Source organism: Martes martes (assembly GCF_963455335.1).
Source record: "Martes martes genome assembly, chromosome: 1".
Classification (NCBI taxonomy): Eukaryota; Metazoa; Chordata; class Mammalia; order Carnivora; family Mustelidae; genus Martes; species Martes martes.
In genome coordinates, this window is record NC_137888.1 from 59,627,433 (window position 1) to 59,654,779 (window position 27,347).

Consider the following 27,347-nt stretch of genomic DNA (forward strand, 5'->3'; position numbering starts at 1 on the left):
GTAGAACATTTGGACTTCTTGGTACTTTCAAATAATGGTAAGTATTCTCATTATGATTTGAAGTATTGCTTATGTGATTTATGCATTGAAATGCTATAAATTGAAGTCTGAATGTGTACCATTGAAAGAGCAAAATGCTATGATAGTTAATAATTGTGAAAGTTGCCAATTTTATGTACCAAAACAATTATGTAAGTGCTTTCAAATAAATAAATAGGAAATCAGATTGCCAATTAATAAGACCATTGAGAGTGTGATAGCTAAATGTACAAATAATTATGTATTTTCTTGTGAAAAATGGGTTTTCGATTACCTGTAAGTCCTGGTCTTAGGTAATGCAGAATTGGGCAGTGGGGGGTTTTATTCTGCTGAGTTACAGCATCCACAAATTGTTTTAAATATACTTCTGTTCGGTGTCCTCTGTCTCATTTGTTTCAAGAAAGGCAAAAAATTATCTTTATTCAAAAAGGCAGGCTGATTGACACCAAATTCTTTAATGTGATCCTAAACAGACACTTAAAATACAGAATCTGCTCGGGTCCCAACTTAGTGTACCTACAGTGCTCAAATGTGCCTACAGTACTTGAATGCAGATTTACAGTACTTGCTATTGTTCCACCATGGGTGTGTGTTTTAAATATGATCTCATCCTCACCCCCGAAGATACTGTTGGATAAGGAGGGTGGGGGAAATACCTATAATGAGGCAGAGATAAACAGGCTATCAATTCTTTATTGTGAACTATTTCTACTTCTAACTAGAGCAGTATAAAACAATAGATAATAACTCTCCCTCTACTTTTATCCTCTAAATGAGTCATTGAACCATAGCAACTTTGATATCCAAAATATCAGAGCTCTGCCTGCGACTTGGAAGACAAACCTTTCTATACCTCATATTTCAAAAATTCATTTGAGATAAGGTTAAGATTTTTCCGAAATCCTCATCCAAGATACTGCCATTAAGTCCTGTTCTGAAAACATAGATAATTAAGTACTTTAAAAGCATATCTGACTTCCGTACTCCTGAGCTGTTAAGTATTCCCAGGATTTGCTGAATTTGAGGATATTGAAGTGTACTCATACAGTCTTATCAGGAGCACATAAATTCATTCTAAACAGACAAAAACCTGTTAGGCTGTTTTTGCCAATTCCCCCTGTGATGCTCCTGAGGTTAAGATTCTCTTATGAGTTTCATAAGCCACGTCGTCTTTTACAACTATTAATTGACAAGTAAAAACAAAAATGAATGTGGTATATACTGTGTAAGTGTTTATAACCTGTAGAAGTCATATTGCTAATGCTTTGTGCTTTTGGAAAAAATAGTTTTACTGAGGTATAATTGACATACTTGCACATATTTAAAGTGTATAGTTTGATGTTTTGATACATGTATACACCTGTGAAACCATCACTGCAAGCAATATAGTGAATATGTCATCACCTCCAAAAGGTTTTTTCTCATTCTTCCTTGTAATCCCTTACTTCCGTATCTCCCCACTACACATTTCTAAGCAATCATTGATCTTTTTTCTGTCATTGTAGGTTAGTTTGTGTTTTCTAGAAATTAATTAAATAGAACCTTTTTTTTTTTTCCGTGTCTGCCTTTTAGTTAGCATAATTATTTTGGGATCCTTCCAGGTTGTTAAGCATTTCAGTGTTTCATTTTTTTCATTGCTGAGTATTATTTCATTGTATAACTATACCAAGATTTGTTTATCTATTCATCTGTTGGTAGATATTAGGGTTGTCTTTCCACTTTTTGGCTGTTATAAATAAAGCTGCTATAAACATCCATATGAAAGTCTTTGCACATAAACTTTCATTTCTTTTTAAAATTGTTTTTTTTTTGTTTGTTTTGTTTTTTTAAAAGATTCTATTTATTTATTTGACAGACAGAGACCACAAGTAGGCAGAGAGGCAGGCAGAGAGAGAGGGAGAAGCAGCTCCCCGCTGAGCAGAGAGCCCGATGTGGGGCTCGATCCCAGGACCCCGGGATCATGACCTGAGCCGAAGGCAGAGGCCTCAACCCACTGAGCCACCCAGGCGCCCCTAAAATTGTTTTTAAGGTATTTTTTTTAATCTTATTTTTAAGTAATCTCTATACCCAATGTGGGGCTCGAACTAATAACCCCAAGATCACAAGTCTCATGCTCTACCAACTGAGCCAGCCAGGTGCCCCATAAGCTTTCATTTCTTATGGATAAATACCGAGGAGTAGAATGGCTGGATCCTATGTAGGTGTATGTTTAGCTTTTTCAGAAACTGCCAAATTGTTTTCCAAAATGCTTGTATCATTTTACATTCCTACCACCAGTATATGATAGTTCTAGTTCTATATCCTTACCAACATTTTCTGTTTTTTTTTTTTAATTTTAGCTATTCTATTAGGTATGGAGTAGCATTTTATTTTGCTTTTAATTTGCCTCTTAATGATGTTAAGCATCTTTCATGTAGTTATTTACCATCCATATATTTTCCTTAGTGAAATATTTTTCAGATCCTTTGCTTGTCATATTAACTGTGTTTTTTTATACCCAGCTTTGGGAATTTTAAAATATATTCTATGTGTCCTTTATTACATTTACGCTTTGCAAATATTTTTGCCCAGTCTGGAACTTGGCTTTTTGTTCTAACAGTATTTTGAAGAGCAAAAACTTGTGATTTTCATGAAGTATAATATATCAGTTGTTCTTTTATGGATTGTGTTTTGAGTATTTTATCTAATAAATCTACCTAGTCCAAGATCACAAAGGAAGTTTATGGTTTTTAGGTTTTACATTTAGGTCTACCATCCATTTTTAGTTTATTTTTGTATATGCTACAAGGTATGGATTGAAGTACCTTTTTTTTTTTGCATTTGCTTATAGATTTGTTCTACCACTTATTAAAAGACTTTCTCCACTGAATTGCCTTTGCATTTTTGTCAAAAGTCAGTTGTCCGCTTATATCTGTTTATATAGCCATTTTGAGCTAATAAATGTTTATAGAATTTTAAATCATCATACCAGGCAGAACGATAGAGATTTTATGTATTCTTTGTAGAATGATTTGGTTTTTGGACATAATAAGCAAAATAACCATTAAGATTTCAGGATTTTCAGCTTCTAATGAAGGGTTTTATATTAGAAGATTGTTCTATGATGATGGTATTTGGTTTTCCTTTGGCCTCACCTAAATACTGTTGTTTTTTATTTTTATTTTTATTTTTATCTTGGCCATTGGGCATTAGGCCAAAATGTGTACTTAGTGCACTTCAAACTTGTTGTATCAATTTTCACTCAGTGAATGAGCGTGCTTATTTCCCACATAACCTTTGCCAGTATTGTCACTGAGCAGTATTTAGTAATTGTCTACTCTGTGTCAGGGTGCTTTATTATGTAATTGCGGTACTCAATGAATGAGACAGGTATAGCCCCTGTTTCCCTGACATTTACATTCTGGCAGTGGAGACAGACATTGAACAACTCTGTTCACAGATTTTTAATTACAGTAGTAGCGAGTATGACAAAGGAGCAATATTGAAGACTGAACACATACCCGGAGGAACTGGAAGTTAATTCCTTAGCAAATCATACTATTGAAAACCTCTATCTGTGATTAAATCCTTCCCTCCCCACAGCTACTTTAGTTAAATAAATAAACCCTGGTTGTTATTAATCATGGAATACTCGGCAAACCATTAGAAATGCAACTTCTTGCCCTCTGAATTGGAAATGTCTGTGAACTTTTGACTAAAGTCATACCTTTAAGTCCATGTTGTGAAATGTTTTCTCACCTATACTAGGCACCGTTCTTTCCCACCTCTGTGCACACTTTGTCCTTTAGGTGATATTTTCATTGCAGAGATTTTATGAATTCCTGAGTTGAAGGCGAACCTGTTTATGGTGATGTTTCTTTTAACATTAGGTTAATGTGTCTTTGTACACTTTGTAAACCTTTTATCTCTTCTATTCCATCCATGAAATAAGTGACAGGACAGATCCATTTGAATACATAAATAACAATTTATAATACAAGTGTAGTAGCATTTTCACTGCAACACTGTTGGTGCTGACTCTCCTATGTACATTGTTCTCAGATATGTGTATTACTTGTATTTGGCCAGGTTGGCTGTTTGGGATATGTTTATTGGGAAAACATTCCAGAAAATTTCTCCTTAATTAACAGTTGAAAGAGTGACATAGTAATCATAGGCAGTTTTCAGGAGAAGTTTCTTAGTGTTTTGAGCAATGGCTGAAAAATTTCTAGGTTGATTACTTTTAAAGGGGATAATTCTCATACATGACCGCTGACATTTTTTTTAATTGGCATGGTCACTTCAGCTGCAATTTATCTGAGACAACCTGTACAAAAGCTACACAACTGTTGCGGTGCTCAGAGGCCATGAAGGTTAAGGGTCCTCTCAGAAGGGAATTTGCTGAGGACAGTGCTTGGTACTGTGAAGTTAAGCTTGCAGACTGTTTAACACAAGAAATTTCATTATTATTATTAAATACCCTGGGGGTTAGGGGAAGACTGTAGGATTTCAAATAAATTAATGCTTCATTTTGTTATTAGATCTTAAAGATATTTCAAGTTTTTAATTTTTGCTTTGTTAAACACATATGTAAATAAATCCTTATCTGCATGTTAAATAGATTCCCAGAGGTACAATTTATAATCAAACGGTTTGAGGGGGGCACCTGGGTGGCTCAGTGGTTTAAGCCTCTGCCTTCAGCTCAGGTCATGATCCCAGTGTCCTGGGATCGAGCTGTGAGTCAGGCTCTCTGCTCAGCAGGGAGCCTGCTTCCACCTCCCTGCCTCTCTGCCTGCTTGTGATCTCTGTCTGTCAAATAAATAAATAAAATCTTTTTTAAAAGGGGGGGGGGTTGAACATTTAAGGCCCTTGATCCATATTGCCAAATTGCTTTCTATATTTCTTAGAAACTAATAAACCCAAATTGACCTTTCCTTGATGGTTATAGGTAGTTCTTATGACCCTTAATTCACAGTCTCTTTCATTATCTACTTTATTTATTCTTGGAGTGTAGCCCTCTAATAATTTAGTATTTTGTTACTTTAAATCTGCAGTGATCTAAAATATTAGGTAATATTTTTTAATTGTGCATAAATTGAGTCAAGACAAGTACGAAGGTCTCTTGAAATTGTAGAGACGTAAAGACAGTCATCTTAGCAGTTTAGAAATCTGTTTTCTATCTCTTAGTCTTGATTCTAATGACAATTGACAAGTTTGACCTCCTTCTGTATAAATAGTATACTGTATTCAGTTCTAATACTGTATATTATTATTTCTAGGAAATATATTCCCCCCCGACATTTTAACAACTGTGAAATTAATGTCCTAAAATTTCTAGAGTATAATTGAAGAGTATGTTACAGTTGATGGTATCTTAGATTAGATGAAATATGGTATTACGTCTGGGTAGGGTTGTGTTTGTGTGTGTGTGTGTGTGTGTGCAAGAACTGCTCTTATGAGACATCAGCATAAAGAGTATCCTTATGGATCCTTAGTTTGTTGCCTTACCTTGGCTTCCCCTAGTTAGTTAAAATAAATAAAAGTACAGCAGCAAAGTGTAAAAAATAAAAATAGCAAAAAGTGGGAAGCTGTCTCGTTACCCAGTAAGGAGAATTATTAGGTAAGCTATGGCATTCTTTAATCAAATATTACACAGTTTAAGATAATACTCATGTGAGGGGCACCTGGGTGGCTCAGTGGGTTAAGCCTCTGCCTTCGGCTCAGGTCATGATCTCAGGGTCCTGGGATCGAGCCCCACATCGGGCTCTCTGCTCGGCAGGGATCCTGCTTCCTCCTCTCTCTCTGCCTGCCACTCTGCCTACTTGTGATCTCTCTCTGTCAAATAAATAAATAAAATCTTTAAAAAAAAAAAAAAAAAAAGATAATACTCATGTGAGAATTCTCACAATATGTGAGAATATATTACAGTATTGATTACAAGAATGTCAAAAATTGTGAGGAAATAAGTCAGCATTTAAGTGACGAGACTTTTGAGTATTTTAAAAATTGTAAGCATATTGCTTTTGAAAATAAACTTTAAAATTATATAATATATGCTTATTTTCTTTATTATTTATATCATTTGGCTCTCTTGGCTTTTTACATCATGTAAGTTAGGAAATTAATCAAGGGACTTTCTTCAGGGATTCATTTTTTTTCCAACCTGAAATCGAGAAAATGTTCTAAAAATTCACTAAAAGTCAAATGGGATAGTAATACTAGCTTCACTAGAACTTTTTTACACTCCAGTTTAAGTTTTATCCAAGAAGTAAGAAAAATAAGAGGAATTTCTCACTCGGGTACTATTTATGTAGCTTCATTGTTCCAAATTTATGACAGTCTATTAACCAGCAAGTTTCCACTACTGTTCCCTGTTATTAACAGTAACAGAATTGGGTCTGTTTTCATTAATACTCTTATTTGCTCCAAAGATGTTCATTTTCCACTTAGATATGCCCATTCATTTTGTACTTCATTGACTGTCTGTCCGTCCTTCCTTCCTTCCTTTCTCCCTTTCTGACTTCCCTCCTTCTTTCTTTCCTTCCCTCCTCCTTTCCTATTAAAATAAATTGGTTAGGTTTGTATTATAAAGCTAGACACTAATAAAATATGGCATTTGCACTGTTCTTTAAGAATCTTAGTTTTAGGGGATACCTGGGTGTCTCATTTGGTTCAGCATCCAACTGTTGATTCTGGCTCAGGTCATAGTCTCAGGATGGTGGGATCAAGCCCTGCATCCAGCTCCATGCTCTGCGAGGAGTCTGCTTCTCTCCCTCCACCCCTCCCTAAACCGCGCCCCCTTCCCCCCTCCCCCCCCCCGTCAAATAAATAGATAAGTCTTTCTTTCTTTCTTCCTTTTTTTTTTTTTTTTTAAGAATCTCAATTTTTTTAGGAGATGGATATTTTAGGAGCAGTCAATTCCTGGTTGTTTTCTTACTCTTTAGTTTGTGAATGATCTGTCACCTTTTTTTCATCTCTCTTTACCTACATATTAACCTTTGTAATTTTTTTTTAAGATTTTGTTTATTTATTTGACACAGAGAGACAGTGAGAGAGGGAACACAATAAGCAGGAGGAGTGGGAGAGGGAGAAACAGGCTTCCCACCGAGCAGGGAGCCTGATGCAGGGCTCCATCCCAGGACCATGGGATCACGACCTGAGCCACCCAAGGTGCCCCAACCTTTGTAATTTTAATATAGAGTCAGTTACTAATGAGAAACAGGCACCCTTGGCTTTAAAAAAGAAAAAGTAATAGAGCTGTTGGCTGAAATAAGGTGTTTTGAATTATTTATGGTAAAATTCCTACACGTTAAAACGAGACTAAACCGGGGTTTCACCAATGTATAGCTCTGTTGTCTCAAGTAGGTGGCTTAAGTCTCAAAACCTATCACCTAATCAAACACCACCAATGTCATAAGACTATTAAGTGTTAAATGATATGTGCCCATTTTTTAACATAATGCCTAGAGTGTAATATGTGCGTAATGAATAGTAGTTGATATTATTTTCATTTTCAGACATTTTTATCAAGTTACTGCTGTGCAAGGCACTTTGCTGTGTGGAAGGAGGGGCCAGAAAATAATAAACAAGCTCCTTGAAAGGAGGGATACTCAAGTATATTCATATAATGGCTTATCATTGATCATAGGCTTCTAGCCTATAAATTCATATATACCATAGAACTTACACAGTAAATAAAGTATTTGGGGTTCTTAGCTAAAACTTTGGGTTATTTCATACTATAGTACCATTTTATTTATAAAAATTTGAAGTAAAAGGAATCTTAATTGCTTATTTCTAGAAATACTGTAAAAATTGTGGGCAAGACTGTCAATAAACCTAAAGCATATGTAGCTGATAGTTTGAATTCTGTTCGCCACTTAAGTGTTCACCTAGCTTTTATAGTTACTGTTTCTTTTATAGGAATGCCTTTTTTTTTTTTTTTTAATAAATGGAGGGGTGTATGTGTGCATGTCCTCAAAAAGTTTTATTCCAAGAGGAATACATTTTTCCTGATTCTGTTAGTCCGGTTTGCCATCTGTGATTTTTCTGTACTTCTCTACTCTTTGGTTCTTACATTTGTCTGCACATTTCCTTATTGTTCATCTCAGTAATTTTTGTAAACTATTTAATGACCTTATGTTTGCCTTTGTTCTTAACTTTTTAATCTATCCATTCTTATTTATTTATTTAACTTTTTTTTAAATTTTTTTTTTAAGATTTTATTTATTTATTTGTCAGAGAGAGAGAGGGAGAGAGAGAGAGCGAGCACAGGCAGAGGCAGAGGGAGAAGCAGGCTCCCCACCAAGCAAGGAGCCCGATGTGGGACTCCATCCCAGGACGCCGGGATCATGACCTGAGCCGAAGGCAGCTGCTCAACCAACTGAGCCACCCAGGTGTCCCTATTTATTTAACTTTTTTTGGGAAAGATTTTATTTGTTTATTTGACAGAGAGAGACAGCAAGAGAGGGAACAGAAGCAGGGGGAGTGGGAGAGGGAAAAGCAGGCTTCCCACCGAGCTCGGAGCCTATGCAGGACTCGATTCCAGGACCTTGGGATCATGACCTGAGCCAAAGGCAGACGCTTAACTCCTGAGTCACCCAGGCACCCCTGACTTTTTTTTTTTTTTTTAAGTAGGCTCCACACCAAGCATGGAGCTCAATGCAGAGCTTGAAATCAAGACCCGAGATGAAATCAAAAGTCGAACACTTAACTGACTAAGCCACCCAGGCACCCCCATTCTTCTTTTTTTAAATAGCAATATGAAATCTGTATAACATAAAAATGTTTATTCTTTTTTTTTTTTTAAGATTTTATTTATTTATTTGACAGAGAGACACGGAACACAAGCAGAGGGAATGGGAGAGGAAGAAGCAGGCTTCCCGCCAAGCAGGGGAGCCTGATGTGGGCCTCCATCCCAGAACTCTGGGATCGTGACCTAAGCCGAGGGCAGCCGCTTAACGGCTGAGCCACCCAGGTGCCCTAAAAGTGTTTATTCTTGAAACTCTTTCCTTTCTTCTTAGATTGGTTAATTTAATAGACCAGTAAAAGGAACAAGGACCCAGATGCGAAATGGCCTGTCTGCTTAGATTAGCTTCCCATAAGGTCCCAAGTTGGCTTCACATCCCATGCAGATGAACACATCCCAAGGGGAAAAAAGTGTTTCTTGTGGCCTGTATCTTTTTAAAAAGCGAGGAGATTATTTCCACAGGCTTTCCAACAGACTTTGCCTTTCCTGTTATTGGTCAGAACATTATATGCTCATTTCCAAACCAGTTATTCTCAAAGAAACTAGAATTACCTTGATGGGCTTACCAAAATTGGAGCCAACTTAGGGTTTTGTTGGCAAGATAAAAATAGAAACTAGCTAAGCATAGTCATCTGCTGCATAAACTTTTCTAATGGAGTTGCTGGGTGGGTAGATTAAATAAAATGAATAAGAATGTGTTTCACAAAATGATGTAGTACTGTACTAGAATACAAGATAATGTTATTAACTGGAATTCTACTTATTTTATAACTTTTTGACTAACTATAAGAATGTCAAACAGATTTATGATGCCTTTTTCTAAGAAGGTAAACTGTGTATAAAATGAAGTATGCAGTGCCCCAGGATTTTATATGTAAATAATATTGTCCGGGAACCTTGGTATGTAGCTCTTACATGGCACCTCATACTTGCCCCCCAGGAGACCCTCTTATTTCTGGAATGATGAAATTACCATACAGTGTATCAACCAGTAGCAATTTAGAGAGGACCTTGTGAAATGGAAGAAACAGAACTGGGCCTCCGATGTCGTGATTTGTCACTGCAGTGTTCTGCAAGGTGGAGAGAGTGATGACTCATTAGATCAGATGGTTGCCTGTGCTTACTTTCTGGAGTTTTTACCCTTCTACAGCAGGGTTTTGTTTTGTTTTTAATTCTTTATAAATACGGTGGAAAACCCTACAGTCTATGACTATAGGAATCTTGGTTGTAAGTTGCATTTACTTTTTATCCTCGAAGTAGGAATCAGGCACATAAAGGCAAAGTTTTTATGTAATCATTAAGTTGATTTCTCTATGAGTGCAACTATGTATGCCACATTATTTTGAAGCAAGCAATTGTTTTTAAAGTAGGTATCGTGCTTTTTTTTTAAATGATGGGAAGCAACAAGAATAGGTGTGTGTTGTAATAGTAAGGAGTTATTAAATAACATATAAAACAATATAGCATGAAATCATGTTATTTTGGATATTATGGAAATTTGGGATAGGATTAATTTTCAGTGTACTGTAACTTGCAATATAATTTGCTTATTTCAAGTTAAGATGTTGTGGGATGTTATCTCATACATCTTTAAAAGCCTATGCTTTTTCACACAGAGGCATAAGCAGTAAGTAATGAAACAGAAGATTTTAGTTTGGAGTATTTTTATTTTTACTATTTTCATAGATAACAATAAAGGGGTGATTAATGGATACAAAATATTTTGTTGTATAACCATATATATCAAACTGCCAAATGCTTAGCCCTACTCAGTGATTAAGTCAATATAAGTCTATCTAGTGAATAATTTTAATTTTATTTGTGGGAAGGAAGCAATTTCAGATTTATCTTGTAAAACATATATTGTATGTAATAAAGTGCAAAACTTGCTTAGATTAAGAGAATATACAAGAGCATACAAAGAAATTTTCCTGGGGGTGCCTGGGTGTCTCGGTTAAGGGTCCAACTCTTGATTTTGTTTAGGTCATGATCTCAGGGTCTTGAGATAGAGCTCTGCATTGGGCTCAGTGCTGAACTTGGAGCCTGCTTAAGATTCTCTCTTTCCCTCTCTCTGCACTCCTCCCCTGCCCCCTTCTCACTCAAGCACGTGCATTTTCTCTCTTTCTAAAAGAAGAAATTTCCCAGCTTACAGTAGACTGCTATAACATCCTGTTCTCTGTCAGGAAGATTGGGAGAAAATAGAGGAGTATTTATTCACTGTTTACTTGTTTATCTTGTATTGGGGTGCTTTGGTGAAAAAGCTTTAGAAGTACAATGGGAACCCGTAGTGCTGTGGGAATTGAAAATTCAATGTTCAAAAAAGCTCATTACCTTGGACCAGTTCATGAAAGTTTCTCAAAGTGTTTAAGTGTTAACAAGTTAGATCCAAAAATTTTGAGACCTGGGAAACATATTTTCCAACTCTGTCAGAGAAAGTACTTTAGAAGTTAAACTCCTAATTGGGACTCTGTTCCTAGAACTACTGATGATGGGTTCTGAGTTTTATGTTGAAGACAAAAAGCAAGATCCCGGAAGAAACTAAGGCTTTGGTTGTATGGGGACCCAACCTCTATGTCAGTTGCTTGACTTAGCCCAAGTATTGTCCTAAGTGCCCTACTTTCTAAAGCCACTTTTGTATTTCTTTCCTTCTTTGCAGAATAACTAGTTACAGGATAACTAAGAAAACAGGCCAAAGATCGTTGTGGTTCAAGTGTGAGTCTCAGTTTCAGTTATCCAGGGAGTAATTATTCATTTTATTCATTATTTGAGCATTTGGGGTTCTCTGGAATCAGATGCTAAGAAAGAGTTGTTTAAGATGTTCATTAGGGATCAACACATGTGAAAGGAAGGGGACAGATGCCAAATTGGGCAGAGAAGGTGAAATGTGATTCAAGCCTGGAAAAGCCTTAGCTGACCCCGTGGGGAGATCTGGAGTGAGTCTTACTTATGAGAGTATCCCACGTCTAGTTGACATGGCTGGGTTTTTATACCTCCACTTTGCTAGATCACCAAGTGCAGGTGGCCAGCGAAGGATCCGAATGTGGGTCAGGCAGCTCTCTGCATCTGAGGCCAGCCCTGAAGGGGTGATAGCTGCTGGCTATCTGCTGGTGACACTCCCTGTCCTTTCTTGAAGGAGAATCTGGATGCTTCATCTCCCTCTCTCATTTGATAACACTGTTGCCTGGAGGCAGAGACTGTTGTCCTTCCTGCCACAGAGGATTGTTTAGAAGCATACTGTAGAAATCAGCCTAATTAATTGAGGCAGAGGGTGCAGGGCTTTAATAAGCCTGGGCATTGATTGGAGTCAGACTGCTGAGGTTCAAATCCCACCTGTAAAGCTTGTCAATTTTGTGATCTTGGGCAAAGTTACTTAAGTCCCCATTCCTTGGGTTTTCCATTTATAAAATAGCAGTGGCATTAGTGGGTATGAAGTTATTAAGTAACTCTTCACTGAGTGCTTATTTTCTTTGCCCAGGCAGTGTTTTCTTTGCCCTCAGAAACTTGCACTGTAGGGAGTGAACCAGGTAATAAAAAAGTGAGTTAAAAAGAAAAATTATATTCTTTCAGGTAGTTAGTTGTAAGTGGTATGAAGAAAAACAGGGTAAGAGCATTGAGGATGACACTGGGACCAGGGGGACTGTTGATGGGAGTGAGGAAACACTTCCCAGGCAGGAGCACAGCAAGCGGAAAGGTCTGAGTTGCTGGAACTGAGATTAAAATTTAACTGTATTAAAGCATCAGAAATGGACAAAAGTCCAGGGAATGCCTGCATTTTATATTTTAAAAACTCATGTTTTCATAATTTTCTTATTTTGTCCTGAGAGAGAGATTAAGAGCTGGTTTGGGGTTGTATTTGCAACCATTTCTCTGCATGTAACACAGTGGAGTAGAAAAAGCTAAGTTACGCATAATCATTATCATGTATTTCTCCTCTTAACATTGACTTTTTAAAAAATAAAATCATCTTGATTCACTGTATAAGAATATTAACCAGATGAATGCAAGTTTGTGGATCTGGTGAAAGCATCTCTAAATTTATAGAATTATTATTTAGGCTCTTAATTCTCTTACTAGTTTGATACCACTGTTTCTAATGTCTGCTTTCTTTGGCATAAATAATACATGCCTAAAAATAATACAGTTAAAAACTATAGAATCATTAGTTTCCATGGTGGCTAGGATTAGTCAGCTGAGTGATAAACTCACAAGGTAGCTGAATCATGAGTAGGCCCTTTGATTTCCACTAATCATTGCTCATACATTTGGAGGTTCTCACTGTTGTTTTAAAGGGAATGTACATAAATACTTATTTTTAAAAATCAGTACAGATACCTGTATTGCCTCATGAACTTTCTCCAGAATACCTTCATGAACCTGGAAGATTTGAATCATCTGTGAGGAAGCTCTACTGAATAATGTCTCCTTGTTCATCCTTCAAGATTCTGCTAACTCTTTTCTAAGTCATTCCTGTACTGCCCAAGTCCAGGTTTGATGCCTTTGCTTTATACTCTTCCAAATCAGCCTGACAGCTCCTAAAGGAGCGCATGTGTCACTTGTTGTTACTACATATTTGCCTTTATATCCCACCAGGCCAGGAATTCCATGGGGGAGAGATTGTGTCTTACTACTCCCTTACATTTTATATTTTCAATCTGTAACACACAGCACCTGGCACATCCTTGACACTTAAAATCTGTTTAGTTTTAACAGGTAAAGTTATGGTAAAATACACTTAATAGCTAAGAAAAAAACTAGCCAAGGGACTAGATTTGGTTCAAGTAACAAGAAGCTAGAAATATATTAGGTGCCTTTTAGATATTAGCCAAGATTAGCTTGTAATAACAGAATACACTTAGTAGTCATCACTATTACTTTTCTGTTAGGCTTACTTTTAGGTCCCATGCAACAACCCCATTAGATTTTACAGATGAAACTGACGTTCAAAAGTTTGAAAGAATTTGATTTGCCTGAGGATATAATTTATAAATTCAGACTCAGTCTGTCTGACTCAAAGCCTTAGTCTCTGTTTCAATAAAAAAAAACAGACAAATGAAATGGTACTCGTCAGTTCTCACTTGTATAATGTTTAGAATACTGTTTTTTATTTTTTTTCCTCCCCTTTAGAAGAAACATTGAGGGGCACCTGGGTGGCTCAGTTGGTTGAACCTCTGACTCTTTTTTTTTTTTTTAATATTATTTATTTGACAGAGAGAGATCACAGTAGACAGAGAGGCAGGCAGAGAGAGAGGGAGAGAGGGAAGCAGGCTCCCTGCTGAGCAGAGAGCCCAATGCAGGACTCAATCCCAGGTCCCTGAGATCATGACCTGAGCTGAAGGCAGCAGCTTAACCCACTGAGCCACCCAGGTGTCCCTGAACCTCTGACTCTTGATTTTGGCTCATGTCATGATCCTCCAGGTTGGGTCGTGCGATTGGACTCCATGCTCAGTGCAGAGTCTGCTTGTCCCTCTCTTACTACTCACCACTCCCCTTCCCCACATTCATGTACTGTCTCTCTCAAATAAATAAAATCTTCAAAAATAAATAAAACAAACTTTGATATTACGAAATCTTTCCAGAAAAGAGTAGCCTTGGGAGAGAAAGATCTGAAAAAATTTTTCAAAGTTAAAGGTGTTACAGAGAATTTCCTTGGAAGATGGACATCCTCTTTGTGGCTGTAGCAGTTGAAAGAAATAGGGCCAGAGGGTAGAAGCAATGGGGAAGTCGATTTTTGTGGGATATAAGGCACTAAGAGAAGATTTTTCTTTAAAAAACAGAATGGCTTTGGGGCGCCTGGGTGGCTCAGTGGATTAAAGCCTCTGCCTTCGGCTCGGGTCATGATCTCAGGGTCTTAGGATCGAGCCCCACATCCGGCTCTCTGCTCAGCAGGGAGCCTGCTTCCCCCTCTCTGCCTGCCTCTCTGCCTACTTGTGATCTCTGTCTGTCAAATAAATAAATAAAATTAAAAAAAAAAAAACCCAGAATGGCTTTTTCAACATTGAAGCCTTGCTTAAATAGTGGTATTACTGATGAAATTCTTATAAGCATTTTATATGTCATAAGGAACATTCAAAGTTATAATTCAGCCACAACTGTGGCATAGGTATTAGCATTATTCCTACTTTTCAAATGAAGGTACAAAGAGATTTTGGTTTGTCCAGATCCTCCTGCAGCATATCACTGGTAGAACCAGGGTGTCCAAAGTCTGCTGACTCAAAATTTCATGCTATTTCCACTTGATAGACAGGTGACCATGTATCATGCATGCTATGTAGGAAATACCCGTATTTGAGGAAGAATTTAGACTGTGATTGTCACGTTGTCTTCTGACTTTGAAAATCTTTTTCTGAAGATTAAAATTTGACCTCATTTGTTTGTTCACTACTTCTTTGAAGACTTGTCTAGCCCATTTCCCAAATAAAAGTCTGTCTTTAGGGGCACCTGGATGGCTCAACGGGTTAATAAGCCTCTGCCTTTGGCTCAGGTCATGATCTCAGGGTCCTGGGCTCAAGCCCCAAATCAGGCTCTCTGCTCAGCAGGGAGCTTGCTTCTCCCTCTCTCTCTCTGCCTCCCTCTCTGCCTACTTGTGATCTCTTTCTCTCTCAAATAAATAAATAAAATCTTAAAAAAAAAAGTTTGTCTTTAAACTAAGTTTTTTTTCTTATTATCTAAGTGGTCTCTAGAAAAATTTGTTCTTTTTGTATTCCAGTCTTTTGCAGTTCCTTAGCTGCTAATTTAATAATCCCTTCTACTGCATCTTGAGGAAGCTGGAAAATCCTAGTAAACCAGATTCCCCTTTTCTTTACTTCCTCCCTCAACTGCCCTTCTTCCAATTTAATTTTCCTATTGAGAACACAAAAATCTTTATCTCTCTTATTGTGACACTTGGACTATGGTTATCTGGTTTATTTTTTTCTTTCTAATTCAATTCCATTGTTTCCAGTGGGCATAAGTATACCCTACCCTTTATCAATAAATAACCAGCCTTGGTAGTCTCTACCTTATCACCAATGTCATCTTTAAGTTCTTGATACTTTTCTTGACCCTTTGATCATATTCTTCTCACTTGCAAGTCTCCTGTTTCTCCATGTGGTTTTCATCTTTGTTTTCACTCATACTTGTTTCTTTAATCACTTGGTTCTTCCTTGTTAGCCTTATCCAGCATTCCCCTTCTGAAGAGTGTATCAAGCCAGAACTCCACTGTTAACAACTTCATTGTTACACTCTCCTCCCCAGTTCTTTGCTATCTTGGTTAATGGATTACAAATTGTGCCCTATGGAGTATGTGGTTCCCTAGTGATCCTTCAGTGGCTCCAGAAAGACAAAAACACTACTCAACCCTACCTGAATTAATCCCCAATCTCAGGGTTTGTTTTTGCTTTTTCTGTTCTGTATTCTCTCTGTTTGGACTACACTTTGCCTCAAAACTTACTTTTCACCTATCTGTTCCCCTTACCTCATCCATATTGGATTGTACATTTCCCACCTCTGAATCAATTTCTTCTCTGCTTCCAGTGTGTGGTCATTTTGGAAGGCCGCTGTGCTCACCACTATACTACCAATGTTCAGTGTGTTGTGATTTTGAACACTAAAGTCATTTTGCTTTATAGTACATTTGTTTAAAGCCAGTGAAAGCTCCTTTTATTCATAGTCCTTATTCCCTAAGTTCAACACAGTGCCTTTTCAAATAGGAGCTCAATAAACATTTAATAAATTGAATTCCATTGACACTCAAGCCATAACTTTCCAGAGCTTTTCAGCTTCTCATCTTGCCTGCATTCCCTCCCCTACTGTAATCTGTTAGTTGAATTAAACATCATCCTTCCCATAACAGTTCCCCCTTGGTTGTTTCCTATTGTTTATAGGCTCAAGTCCACTTGGCATTCATTTCAAGACCCACGTATTAATCTCTACCTTTGCATCCTTACTTTTCACTTCTACTGTAATATAAACCTTTTATTCCAGTCAGACTGGTCTGTTAACTGTTCCTGCAAATTTTATTTCCATTCTTGGGGCACCTGGGTGGCTCAGTGGGTTAAAGCCTTTGCCTTTCGCTCAGGTCATGATCCCAGGGTCCTGGGATCGAGCCCCGAATCAGGCTCTCTGCTCAGCAGGGAACCTGCTTTCCTCGCCGGTGTGGGGCTCGCTGCTCAGTGGGGAGCCTGCTTCCTCCTCTCTCTGCCTGCCTCTCTGCCTACTTGTGATCTCTGTCTGTCAAATAAATAAATAAAATCTTTAAAAAAAAATTTATTTCCAGGGTGCCTGGGTGGCTCAATGGGTTAAGGCCTCTGCCTTTCACTCAGGTCATGATCCCAGGGTCCTGGGATCGAGCCCCGAATCAGGCTCTCTGCTCAGCAGGGAACCTGCTTCCCTCTCTCCCTGCTTGTGATCTCTGTCTGTCAAATAAATAAATAAAATCTTTTAAAAAAATTTATTTCCATTGTTTTGTTCTTGTTATTTCCCCCACTTGGAATGCCTTTGCTGTCCTCCTTTTCTTAGTTTGTGCTAATTCTGTCTGACCTTCAAGAAGTCTTCCCTAAACATTCTAATCTTTGTACTTTTAGTAAATAAGTGTGTATTATTTGGTACTCAAATATTCGTTGATCTGTTACCCTTACTTTATGGTTGTTTGGGGGCATTATGAGCTTTTTATATGTCCATGTATTTTATCTCCCTTATTAAATTGCCAATAATTATTAAGTTATACCATCAATCAAAAATAAACTTTCTGCTTTGGGATCTGCAATCAGTTTTCTGTTTGTTCTTGAACAGTTCATTCTTTGAGTTTTTGAGATTGCACACCTATAAAGTAAAGAAGTTGAACTGAATTTCTTAAACTGTTCTGTGTTCTGCTTTAAAAAAAAAGAGGACGGAAAAGGGAAATTGCTTTCAGAAAAATTATAAAGATAGGTAATACATTAAAAATTTTTTATTGTAAGATATAATTTGTCAGAAAAGTTATAAAGACAGATAATACATTAAAATACATTCATTGTAAGATTTAATTTGTCCGATGGTGAAAGTAAAGCAGGAAAGAAGAGAGGTGTGTTGCAATATAGATGGCCAGAGAAGCACCTCAGAGAAGGGGACATTTAGCAAAGAAATGAAAGAGAGATGGGAGTGGCTATCTAGGAGAAGAGTACTCCAGGCATGGGGACAAGTACAAAGATCCTGGGGCAGAATGCATGTATTTTTGAGAAATGGCAAAGAGTTCAGTATGTGTATGCAGAATGATTATGGAGAAGAATAGCTGGAGAGGAGGTTAGGATGGTAATGGCAGGGAGGACAGGATGTAGGGCTGGATAAACCATCGGAAAGACTTCATGTGGTTTATTACGCTCCTTGGTATTTTTTGTGGGATACATTGCATAAGAGTATGTAATTTTGAATTTTAATAACTGTAGACCATTCAGGAATGAGATACTTTTAACTATTTTAGAATTTTATATTTTACTCTAAAGAAGTGGTAATAGCTCAAGAATACACCAATGATGAGAGTTGACTACTTATGTCAATTCTTTTGCTTTAGGGTTTGTGGTTATAACTTTTTTTTTTTTAACCATAGGTAAACTAACATGATGGATTTCTCCAAGCTACCCAAAATACTTGATGAAGATAAAGAAAGCACATTTGGTTATGTGCATGGGGTCTCAGGACCTGGTAAGTAATATGTCATAATCTCAATAGTAAAGAAGATGCCTAACTTCAATTAATGTCTTTTTGAGGTGTATTAGGTAAAATATATAGGTTTCTGTTCACCCATATAAATTCTATTTGTCCCTAAAAGATTTCATAGTTGCTATAAGACTGAGTTAATGCCTCCATCATAAGAGCTTCTCTTGAATTCGTTATCTTAATTTGATAATTTTTGGATGCTAATTTGTAATATCCTATTTATTATGTAAATGTATAATTGGAGTTCAGAGTTTTAGATATGTCTGTTTTTTTGTTGAATCTGTGGGCTATATAGCTTTTAGTATGTAATACCTTGCAGATAATAGGCATTCAGTAAATATATGTTTATGTGGTTTGAACTTAAATAATTTTTTTCAAAGCTTTTCTCAACAATATTATCCTTGGCTCTTTGCATATATGAATCCTGAACATTTATGTCAGATGTCGCATAACTAGCTATCTGTGGGAAAGAAGTTTTATGATGTGAAAATAATAAAAAGCAGTTTAAAAACTTTATTTATTCTCCCAGAACTTGGCGTACTGCATTTTAACTGATAAATCTCATTCTAATATTCATTTTACTTCAACTACAAAATATGATTCACTGGTTTTCCGTAGGTAAACCCCTCATTGATTTATAGTCCTTAGTGCCATGAATATTTTTCCTTATGTCTTTATTTATAAACCTCATGCTGTAGGCTTTTTTGTTTTAATCACAGTAGAGGTGATGACCCTTTTTTAGTGTTTATGCAATGACCCTTTTTTAGTGTTTATGCAAATGAAGTCAGTCAGTCACAGTGTTTATTTCTCCCTATGAAGCTTCTATAGCTTAGAACATGGTGTTTGAGCGTGAACTCATTGGCAAAAATACTTTTCACTGTCTTCAGTCTCTTGCCAACAGTTTTCCTCTTGATGATCAGAAGGGTCTTTGGGAAAGTCAGGCAACACTCAGGAACTTTTAGGGAAGAGACCAAAAAGAACATCATCAGGGGCGCCTGGGTGGCTCAGTCGTTGTGTCTGCCTTTGGATCAGGTCATGAACCCAGGGTCCTGAGATTGAGCCCCTCATCGGGCTCCTTGTTCTTTGGGGAGCCTGCTTCTCCCTCTCCCACTCCCCCTGCTTGTGTTCTCTCTCTCTCTCTGCCAAATATACTAAAATCTTGGGGTGGGGGGAAGAAAAAAGAACACCAACAAAAGAGTTTAGGTAAAAATATTTTTCTGAAACATAGTAAACTGCTATTATTATTATTATTATTATATTATTATTATATTATATTATTCTCTATTCTTAAGTACTAAATAAAATTCTTTATTTTTCTTAAGTATTCTATTATTCTTCTTAAGTACTAAATAAATTATTATTTAGTACTTAAGTACTATTATTCTATATTATTATTCTTAAGTACTCTATTAATAATTCTCTCTATTTTTCTTAAGTACTAAATAAAATGGTAGAGAAATGGCATACTTTCAGGTTTATGAAATACGATTTAAAATTTTAGGGGCACCAGGATGGCTCAGTTGGTTAAGGATCAGACTCTGATTTCGGGTGAGGTCACGATCTCAGGGTTGTGAGATCAAGCCCACAGAGTCGGGCTTCATGCTGGTTGTGGAGCCTGCTTAAGATGCTCTCTCTTCCTCTCCCCTTCCCCCTTAAACAAATAATAAAATAACATTTTAGTTGTCTATCATTTCAGTTCATCTTAATTATTCTTACATAGTAGGTATAAAGTTAAATATTTATGAAATTAAGAAAACTATTGTTCTAATGCAAGTTAATTAAGTATTAATACTTCAACGGTTTCCACTTGAATACTAGCTAATATATAGTTCTAATTAATTGCATCAGAAGACTAAATACTAAAAATACAGTTATACTTATTAACTGGGACTTCACCCACTGGTATTGACTGATTATAAACATCCTTTGAAAGGATGAAAGATCTATGAAAAAAATTATTATTTTTTAAAGATTTTATATCTTAGGTAATCTCTACACCCATCGTGGGGCTTGAACTCACAACCCTGACATCAGGAGTTGCATGCTGTGCCAACTGAGCCAGCTAGGTGCCCCTGAAAAAAATTTTTTTGATGCATATGTGAGTTTTTCTAGGTAGAGCTGTCATTAGTTTATCAAAGGTATCCTTGTCCCAGAAGAGGTTTTTTTTGTTTTGTTTTGTTTTAAAGGATTTTATTTATTTGGCAGAGAGAGGTCACAAGTAGACGGAGAGGCAGGCAGAGAGAGAGGGGGAAGTAGGCTCCCTGCTGAGCAGAGAGCCCGATGCGGGGCTCGATCCCAGGACCCTAAGATCATGACCTGAGCCGAAGGCAGAGGCTTAACCCACTGAGCCACCCAGGCGCCCCCCAGAAGAGTTTTAAGAACCAGTAATATGAAGTGTTAGAAATGAAAATAAAGATGTTATTTTATATATTGTTTCTCAAAGGAATGGTGACAACACAGTGAACTGATAATTGTGTTGCATTCTACCATGCTACTAGCTAAAGTTCTTGTTCTAACTTTGGCTTAAAAAATTTTTTATTGTTCCCAAATCCATCATTCCATTTTTTTTTAAATTTTTTTATTTCTTTTCAGTGTAACAGTATTCATTGTTTTTTCACCACACCCAGTGCTCCATGCAATCTGTGCCCTCCCTAATACCCACCACCTGGTTCCTCCGACCTCCCACCCCCCGCCCCTTCAAAACCCTCAGGTTGTTTTTCAGAGTCCATGGTCTCTCATGGTTCACCTCCCCTTCCAGTTTCCCTCATGTTTTATAGCAACTTGGGTTGATCAAAATTTTGTCTCAATGCTGCTAGGTAAGAGTTTGTCATATAGAACTTCAGACTTTTTGAAAATAATTTTCATGTGTATTATATAAATGAAATGAATAAGCTTTAGCCTAACAGATTTCTTTTGTTTACCTGTATATCATATGCTAAAAATGCATATTTTTGTGAAACTGTATGTATGTTTCATAGCAGGTGTTTTATTTTTCTTAATATGTGAGAGAGGTGTGTTACTGGATTAATCAGATATTTCAGTTATCTGTAACTGTTCACAGAATCTTAAGTTACCAAATACTCATTTGTTCTTTTCAGTGGTCACAGCCTGTGACATGGCAGGTGCGGCCATGTATGAGCTGGTGAGAGTGGGCCACAGTGAGCTGGTTGGAGAGATTATCCGATTGGAGGGTGACATGGCTACTATTCAGGTGTATGAAGAAACTTGTATCCTTTTTGGTTCAATTTCTTGCCACTTTCTACAAGTCAGAATTTAAGGATTTATGACAAAGGTGGAAGCAGCAACAACCAGTAGTATCAAAAGCATGAAATCTTGGTGTTGTAAAGAAACCTGATTTATACAGGAATTTGAGGAAAGGTACTAGGAATTACTGATCTTATTTTAAGCAATTAGTATTGTCTTCTGAACTTTCATTGCCCTTTATATTTTGGTAGTTCACAAACTTTAGGGGAAACCAATTACAATTTTTCTTGAGAGTAACATACTGTAGAGGAAAGCATAAACAGAATAACAACATCTATTTTTATGGTTAAAATTTTCTGATCATGATTTCTGTTTAAAATAGAAAATTTCATAAATAAGTCACTACTCTTTATCTTATCCTAATAAATAATGCTGGATGACATGTTGCATTATAACTTTAGCACTAGGGAATCTTTACTACTTGTTTGATTATCATACTTTTGGCTTTTAAACATATTATTTATTTTTAGTTTTCTATGAAAAAGAGATAACGTGTTAGGCTTTGTGAAGAGGAACCACTTTTTTTTAACTTCATTTATATATTTTACTTAAATTGGTTTTCAAGATCAGCATTAATTCTTCTTATTTATTACTATTATTTGAAATTTTTTATTGAAGTAGAGTTGGCATAGAATATAATATTAGTTTCAGGTGTATAACATAGGGATTTGACAGTTAACATTCTTTATGAAATGCTCACCATGATAAGTGTAGTTCTCATCTGTTAGCAGACAAAGTTATTATAATATTATTGGCTATATTCCCTATGCTGTACCTTTTTATCCCCATGACTAATTTATTTTATAACTGGAAGTTTGTACCTCTTAATATCCTTCACCTATTTTGCCCATCCACCCAACCTTCTCATCTAGGTTGAACAACCTAGGTTCTTAAATTATTAAATTTAAGATTATTATTATTAAGATTATTAACAATTATTAAATTGTTAAATACAGAGAACAACCTAGTGGTTGTTGTCTGTATTGTCTGTGTTGTCTGTGTTGTCTCTGTATTTAATGAATCTGTCTCTGTTTCTGTTTCTGTTTTTTCATTTGTTTTGTTTTCTAGATTCCACACGTAAGTGAAATTATATGGTATTTGTTTTTCTCTATTTTTCTCTGTCTGACTTACTTCATGGACCTTCTAGGTCCACCGATGTTGTCGCAAATGGCAAGATTTCATTTTTTTTTTGTGGCTGAGTAATATTTTATTATGTAATATAATGTGTGTGTGTATGTATATGTACATGTATATATACATACACACACAAAATGAAACACAATACACAATATATTCTCTCTATATACACATATACACATCTCTATATTCTCTCTATATACACATGCCACAATATTCTTTACACACCAAACACACATTGTTTATATCCATTAATCTATCAGTGGACACTTAGGATACTTACATATCTTGGCTGTTGTAAATAATGTTGCTATAAATATAGGGGCAGCATTGGTTCTTTGACTATTTAATTAAGCTTTACTTGATACAGCTTTTTTGCCATACTAAAATATGTTTTTTCACGTAGCTGTTCTCGCTGTGTGAGTGCTGGGGTGCTAAATCAAAATAAAATTATCTGAAAATTTAAATAAAATTAGAAGTCTTTGTAGCTATGAAATCATGACTAATTAAAAGAATTTTTTAAAGTTTTTTTTTAATCTAATGTTAGCTTTATCTTTCAATCTTTTATGTGGTTTGAGGACTTAAAAATAAATGAACGTGTATAAAGTAACAGCCTTTTCCACCATTGTCATCCTATATCTGACCAATTTTCCAAACACGCATGCAGCCATTTTTATTAATTCCTTTTATTGTATATCCTTCTAGTTTGTTAATTGCATATATGAACCAATATAAATGTGTTTTTTTCTAACCTTTTTTCCCCAAAAGACCGCATATCATATGTACTGTTCTACACTTTGCTTTTTTTACTTAAAAATACATCTATTATGGAAGATGGATAGGTATGTGATAAAGTATAGGAAAATGTTAATGGTAAGATCTAACTGGTAGATAAAAGAATTCGCTGTAAAATTCTTTCAACTTTGCTCTAGGTTTGAAAAGTTTCATATTGGGGGCTCCTGGGTAGCTCAGTCGGTTGAGCTTCTGCCTTCGGCTCAAGTCATGATCCCAGAGTTCCAGAATCGAGCCCCACATTGGGTTCCTTGCTTGGCAGGGAGTCTGCTTCTCCCTCTGCCTTTCACCCCACTCATGCTCTCTCTCCCACTCTCTCTCTCTCTCAAATAAATAAATAAAATCTTTAAAAAAGAAAAAAAAAAGAAAAGTTTCATATTAGAAATGAAAATACATTTTGCAGGGATCCCTGGGTAGCTCAGTCAGTTAAGCCGCTGCCTTCGGCTCAGGTCATGATCCCAGGGTCCTGGGATCGAGTCCTGCATTGGGCTCCCTGCTCAGCAGGGAGCCTACTTCTCTCTCCGCCTCTGCCTGCCATTCTGCCCACTTGTGTGTGCTTGCTCACTCGCTCTCTCTCTCTCTGACAAATAAATAAATAAATAAATAAAATCTTTTTAAAAAATACATTTTGGAGATCTTTCTAGAGCAATTCATTGAAAGTCCTCTCTCTATTTTGTTTTAAAAGCTACATAGAGTTCCATCATATGAATATACCATTATTTATTAATCTCTTTAATGATAGAAATTTTGGTTGTGTCTAGTCTACATATGTTATAAACAGTGTTATAGTGTAACTATAGTATAAATTCATGGGAGTTTGATTCTTGGGTCAAGGTTTTTTTGTTTTCCCAAGTTTTTTTTGTTGTTGTTGTTATTGTTTTGTTTTGTTTTGTTTTTGACAGACAGAGATCACAAGTAGGCAGAGGCAGGCAGTGGAGGGGCAGGGGGTGGAAACAGGCTCCCTGATGAGCAGAGAGCCCAATGCGGGGCTCGATCCCAGGACCCCGAGATCATGACCTGAGCCGAAGGCAGAGGCTTAACCCACTGAGCCACCCAGGCGCCCCTGGGTCAAGGTTATGTGTTTTAAATTTTGATAGATTTTGGTGAGTTGCTGTCAGTAAAAGTTGTACTGATTTTACTCCTGTCAGTCAACAAGTATGTAAACAACATGGTTTCAGTGTGCTTATTTGCAGGTTTTATTCTTTTCCTTTTCAAAATCACTTATTAATTGTTAAGATTTTAAGATTTTGCTCAGGTACTAATATCCTTTCTATGGGACTTTATCCTTTAGTAGTATAGTTGAAACAATGTATTCACAATGTATTGCTTCTGTGTTTAGCTGTGTGGTTCCCAAACTGTGCAGAAGGCACACCGGGCAGCTGCTGCAAACTCATGTGACGTGCCAGGATATTTAAAATTTTTGAGGTTAACATCAGGATATTAGACATACTGTCAGACATCATGTGAACCAGTAGCTTCTGTTAATAGACACTTTCATTATTCCGCTATACTATATTCTTGTCAATGATGTCATATCTTTGCAAAGCTGAGTGGTGATTCTTAAGCTGTAAAGCAGGTATCATACAAAAATGAATGTGGAACAGGTGTTTGATTCCAATGTTTGAAAATTTTACAGTACATTTGAAGAACTGATGTTATTTAAAAATGAAATTAAAATGCCATTTTTTTCTTTTAATCTCTTTTTCTCTTAAAGTGACACTCAGTTGTTAGGACATATTATTTGTTAAGTTGGTTGGATAGAACTATTTAATAAATGGAATTATTAAATATATCTTTTGTCATAGGCCACTGTGAAAAAGTTACTGAAACACTGAGGATGTTGCAAATTAAGGAAGTTTGAGAATTTCTGTTTTAGCTTCTTAAGTATCATCTCCTCTTGCAACTGTGGTATTTCCTTCTTATAGTGTTTCTAAACTTTCATAGTGAGTTTTCCTCAACTACAGTTTCTAGCTGGTGTATCTGTTGGAGATCCTGTACTCCGCACTGGTAAACCCCTCTCAGTAGAGCTTGGGCCTGGCATCATGGGAGCTATTTTTGATGGTATTCAGAGACCTTTGTCAGATATCAGCAGTCAGACTCAAAGTATCTACATTCCCAGAGGAGTAAATGTGTCCGCTCTCAGCAGAGATGTCAAATGGGATTTTACACCTTGCAAAAACCTACGGGTATGTCTTTATAACCAAGATTTCTAAAGTTGGTGAAAGAATGTGAAACAGATGTTTAGTGAACTATTTTGTACTTTATCAAATAAAAATAGACTACAGAAGCATAGTTTAAATTTTTCTTTAAATCTGCCAGAAAAATTATAGAACTAATGTGTTTTATTGATAAGTGAGGCAGATGATTTAAATAATGGCAGCAAGGATGAATCTACTTGACATTTATTTAAACATTAAACAGCTTGATGTTTATTTGAACATTAAACAGCAAATGTACTTGCTCTCTAGGTTGGTAGTCACATCACTGGTGGAGATATTTATGGAATTGTCAATGAGAACTCACTCATCAAACACAAAATCATGTTACCCCCACGGAACAGAGGAACTGTAACTTACATTGCTCCACCTGGAAATTATGATACCTCAGTAAGTATTATATAAACTTTATCTCATAGTGTGGCGCTACCTGATAATTGTCCCATTTTAGTGTCCTAAATAGTCATAGAATTGATACTTAATGTGTAGGTTTTAAGGCTTTATTTATGTATTTGACAGAGAGAGATCACAAGTAGGCAGAGAGGCAGGCAGAGAGAGGGGGGGGGGAAGCAGGTTCCCCCGCTGAACAGAGAGCCGGATGCAGGGCTTGATCCCAGGACCTTGAGATCATGACCTGAGCCGAAGGCAGAGGCTTAACCCACTGAGCCACCCAGGCACCCCAATGTGTAGGTTTTAAATAGCTCCCATAGTTTGTTTTTTTTTTTTTTACCATGTTGATTTGGTACCCTTATCATTGCAAAATGATTACCACAATAGGGTTAGTTAATACTTCCATCAGAGCACTTCGGGTGCTTAATGTGTGTGGGTGGGTGTGGTGAGAACATTTAAGATCTGCTCTGTTAGCAGCTTTTAAGTATATAATACAATACTGTGAACTACAGTCATCATGTTATATGTTAGATTCACTTACTCATTTTTTTTTCAAGTTTTTATTCAAATTCCTGTTAACATACAATGTAATAGTAGTTGCAGGTGTAGAATTTAGTGATTCATCAGTTACATATAACATCCAGTGCTCATCACAACAAGTGGCCTCTTTTTTTTTTTTTTTTTTTTAAGATTTTATTTATTCATCTGACAGAGAAAGAGAGACAGCGAAAGAGAGAACACAAGCAGGGGGAAAGAGAGGGAGAAGCAGGCTTCCCACTGAGCAGGGAGCCTGATATGGGGCTTAATCCCAGGGCTCTGGGATCATGACCTGAGCCAAAGGCAGACCCTTAAGGACTGAGCCCCTGCAAGGGGCCTCTTTAATACCCATCATCCATTTAGCCCATCCCCCCCCCCCAGTAACTCTCAGTTTGTCCTCTACAGTTAAAAGTCTGTTTTATGGTTGCCTCTCTTCCCCCCCCCCCCGGCCCCCGTGTTCATCTATTTTTCTTAAATTCCACATACAAGTGAAATCCTATGCTGTTTCTCTTTGACTGACTTATTTCGCTTTTAGCATAATACTCTCTAGGTCCATCCACATTGTTGCAGAT

The 27,347-nt window shown here is 36.7% G+C and overlaps 1 protein-coding gene across 1 annotated transcript in view; it reads left to right on the forward strand.

The window, feature by feature from the left end:
- ATP6V1A (ATPase H+ transporting V1 subunit A) overlaps nt 1-27,347 on the forward strand; it is a 61,325-nt gene that overhangs the window by 9,144 nt on the left and 24,834 nt on the right. The window contains exons 2-5 of the mRNA XM_080821052.1: nt 18,330-18,424; nt 21,538-21,666; nt 25,604-25,818; nt 26,101-26,238. Coding sequence (XP_080677178.1) covers nt 18,340-18,424; nt 21,538-21,666; nt 25,604-25,818; nt 26,101-26,238 — 567 coding nt within the window. The 5' untranslated portion in view covers nt 18,330-18,339. The remainder of the gene's footprint in view (nt 1-18,329; nt 18,425-21,537; nt 21,667-25,603; nt 25,819-26,100; nt 26,239-27,347) is intronic.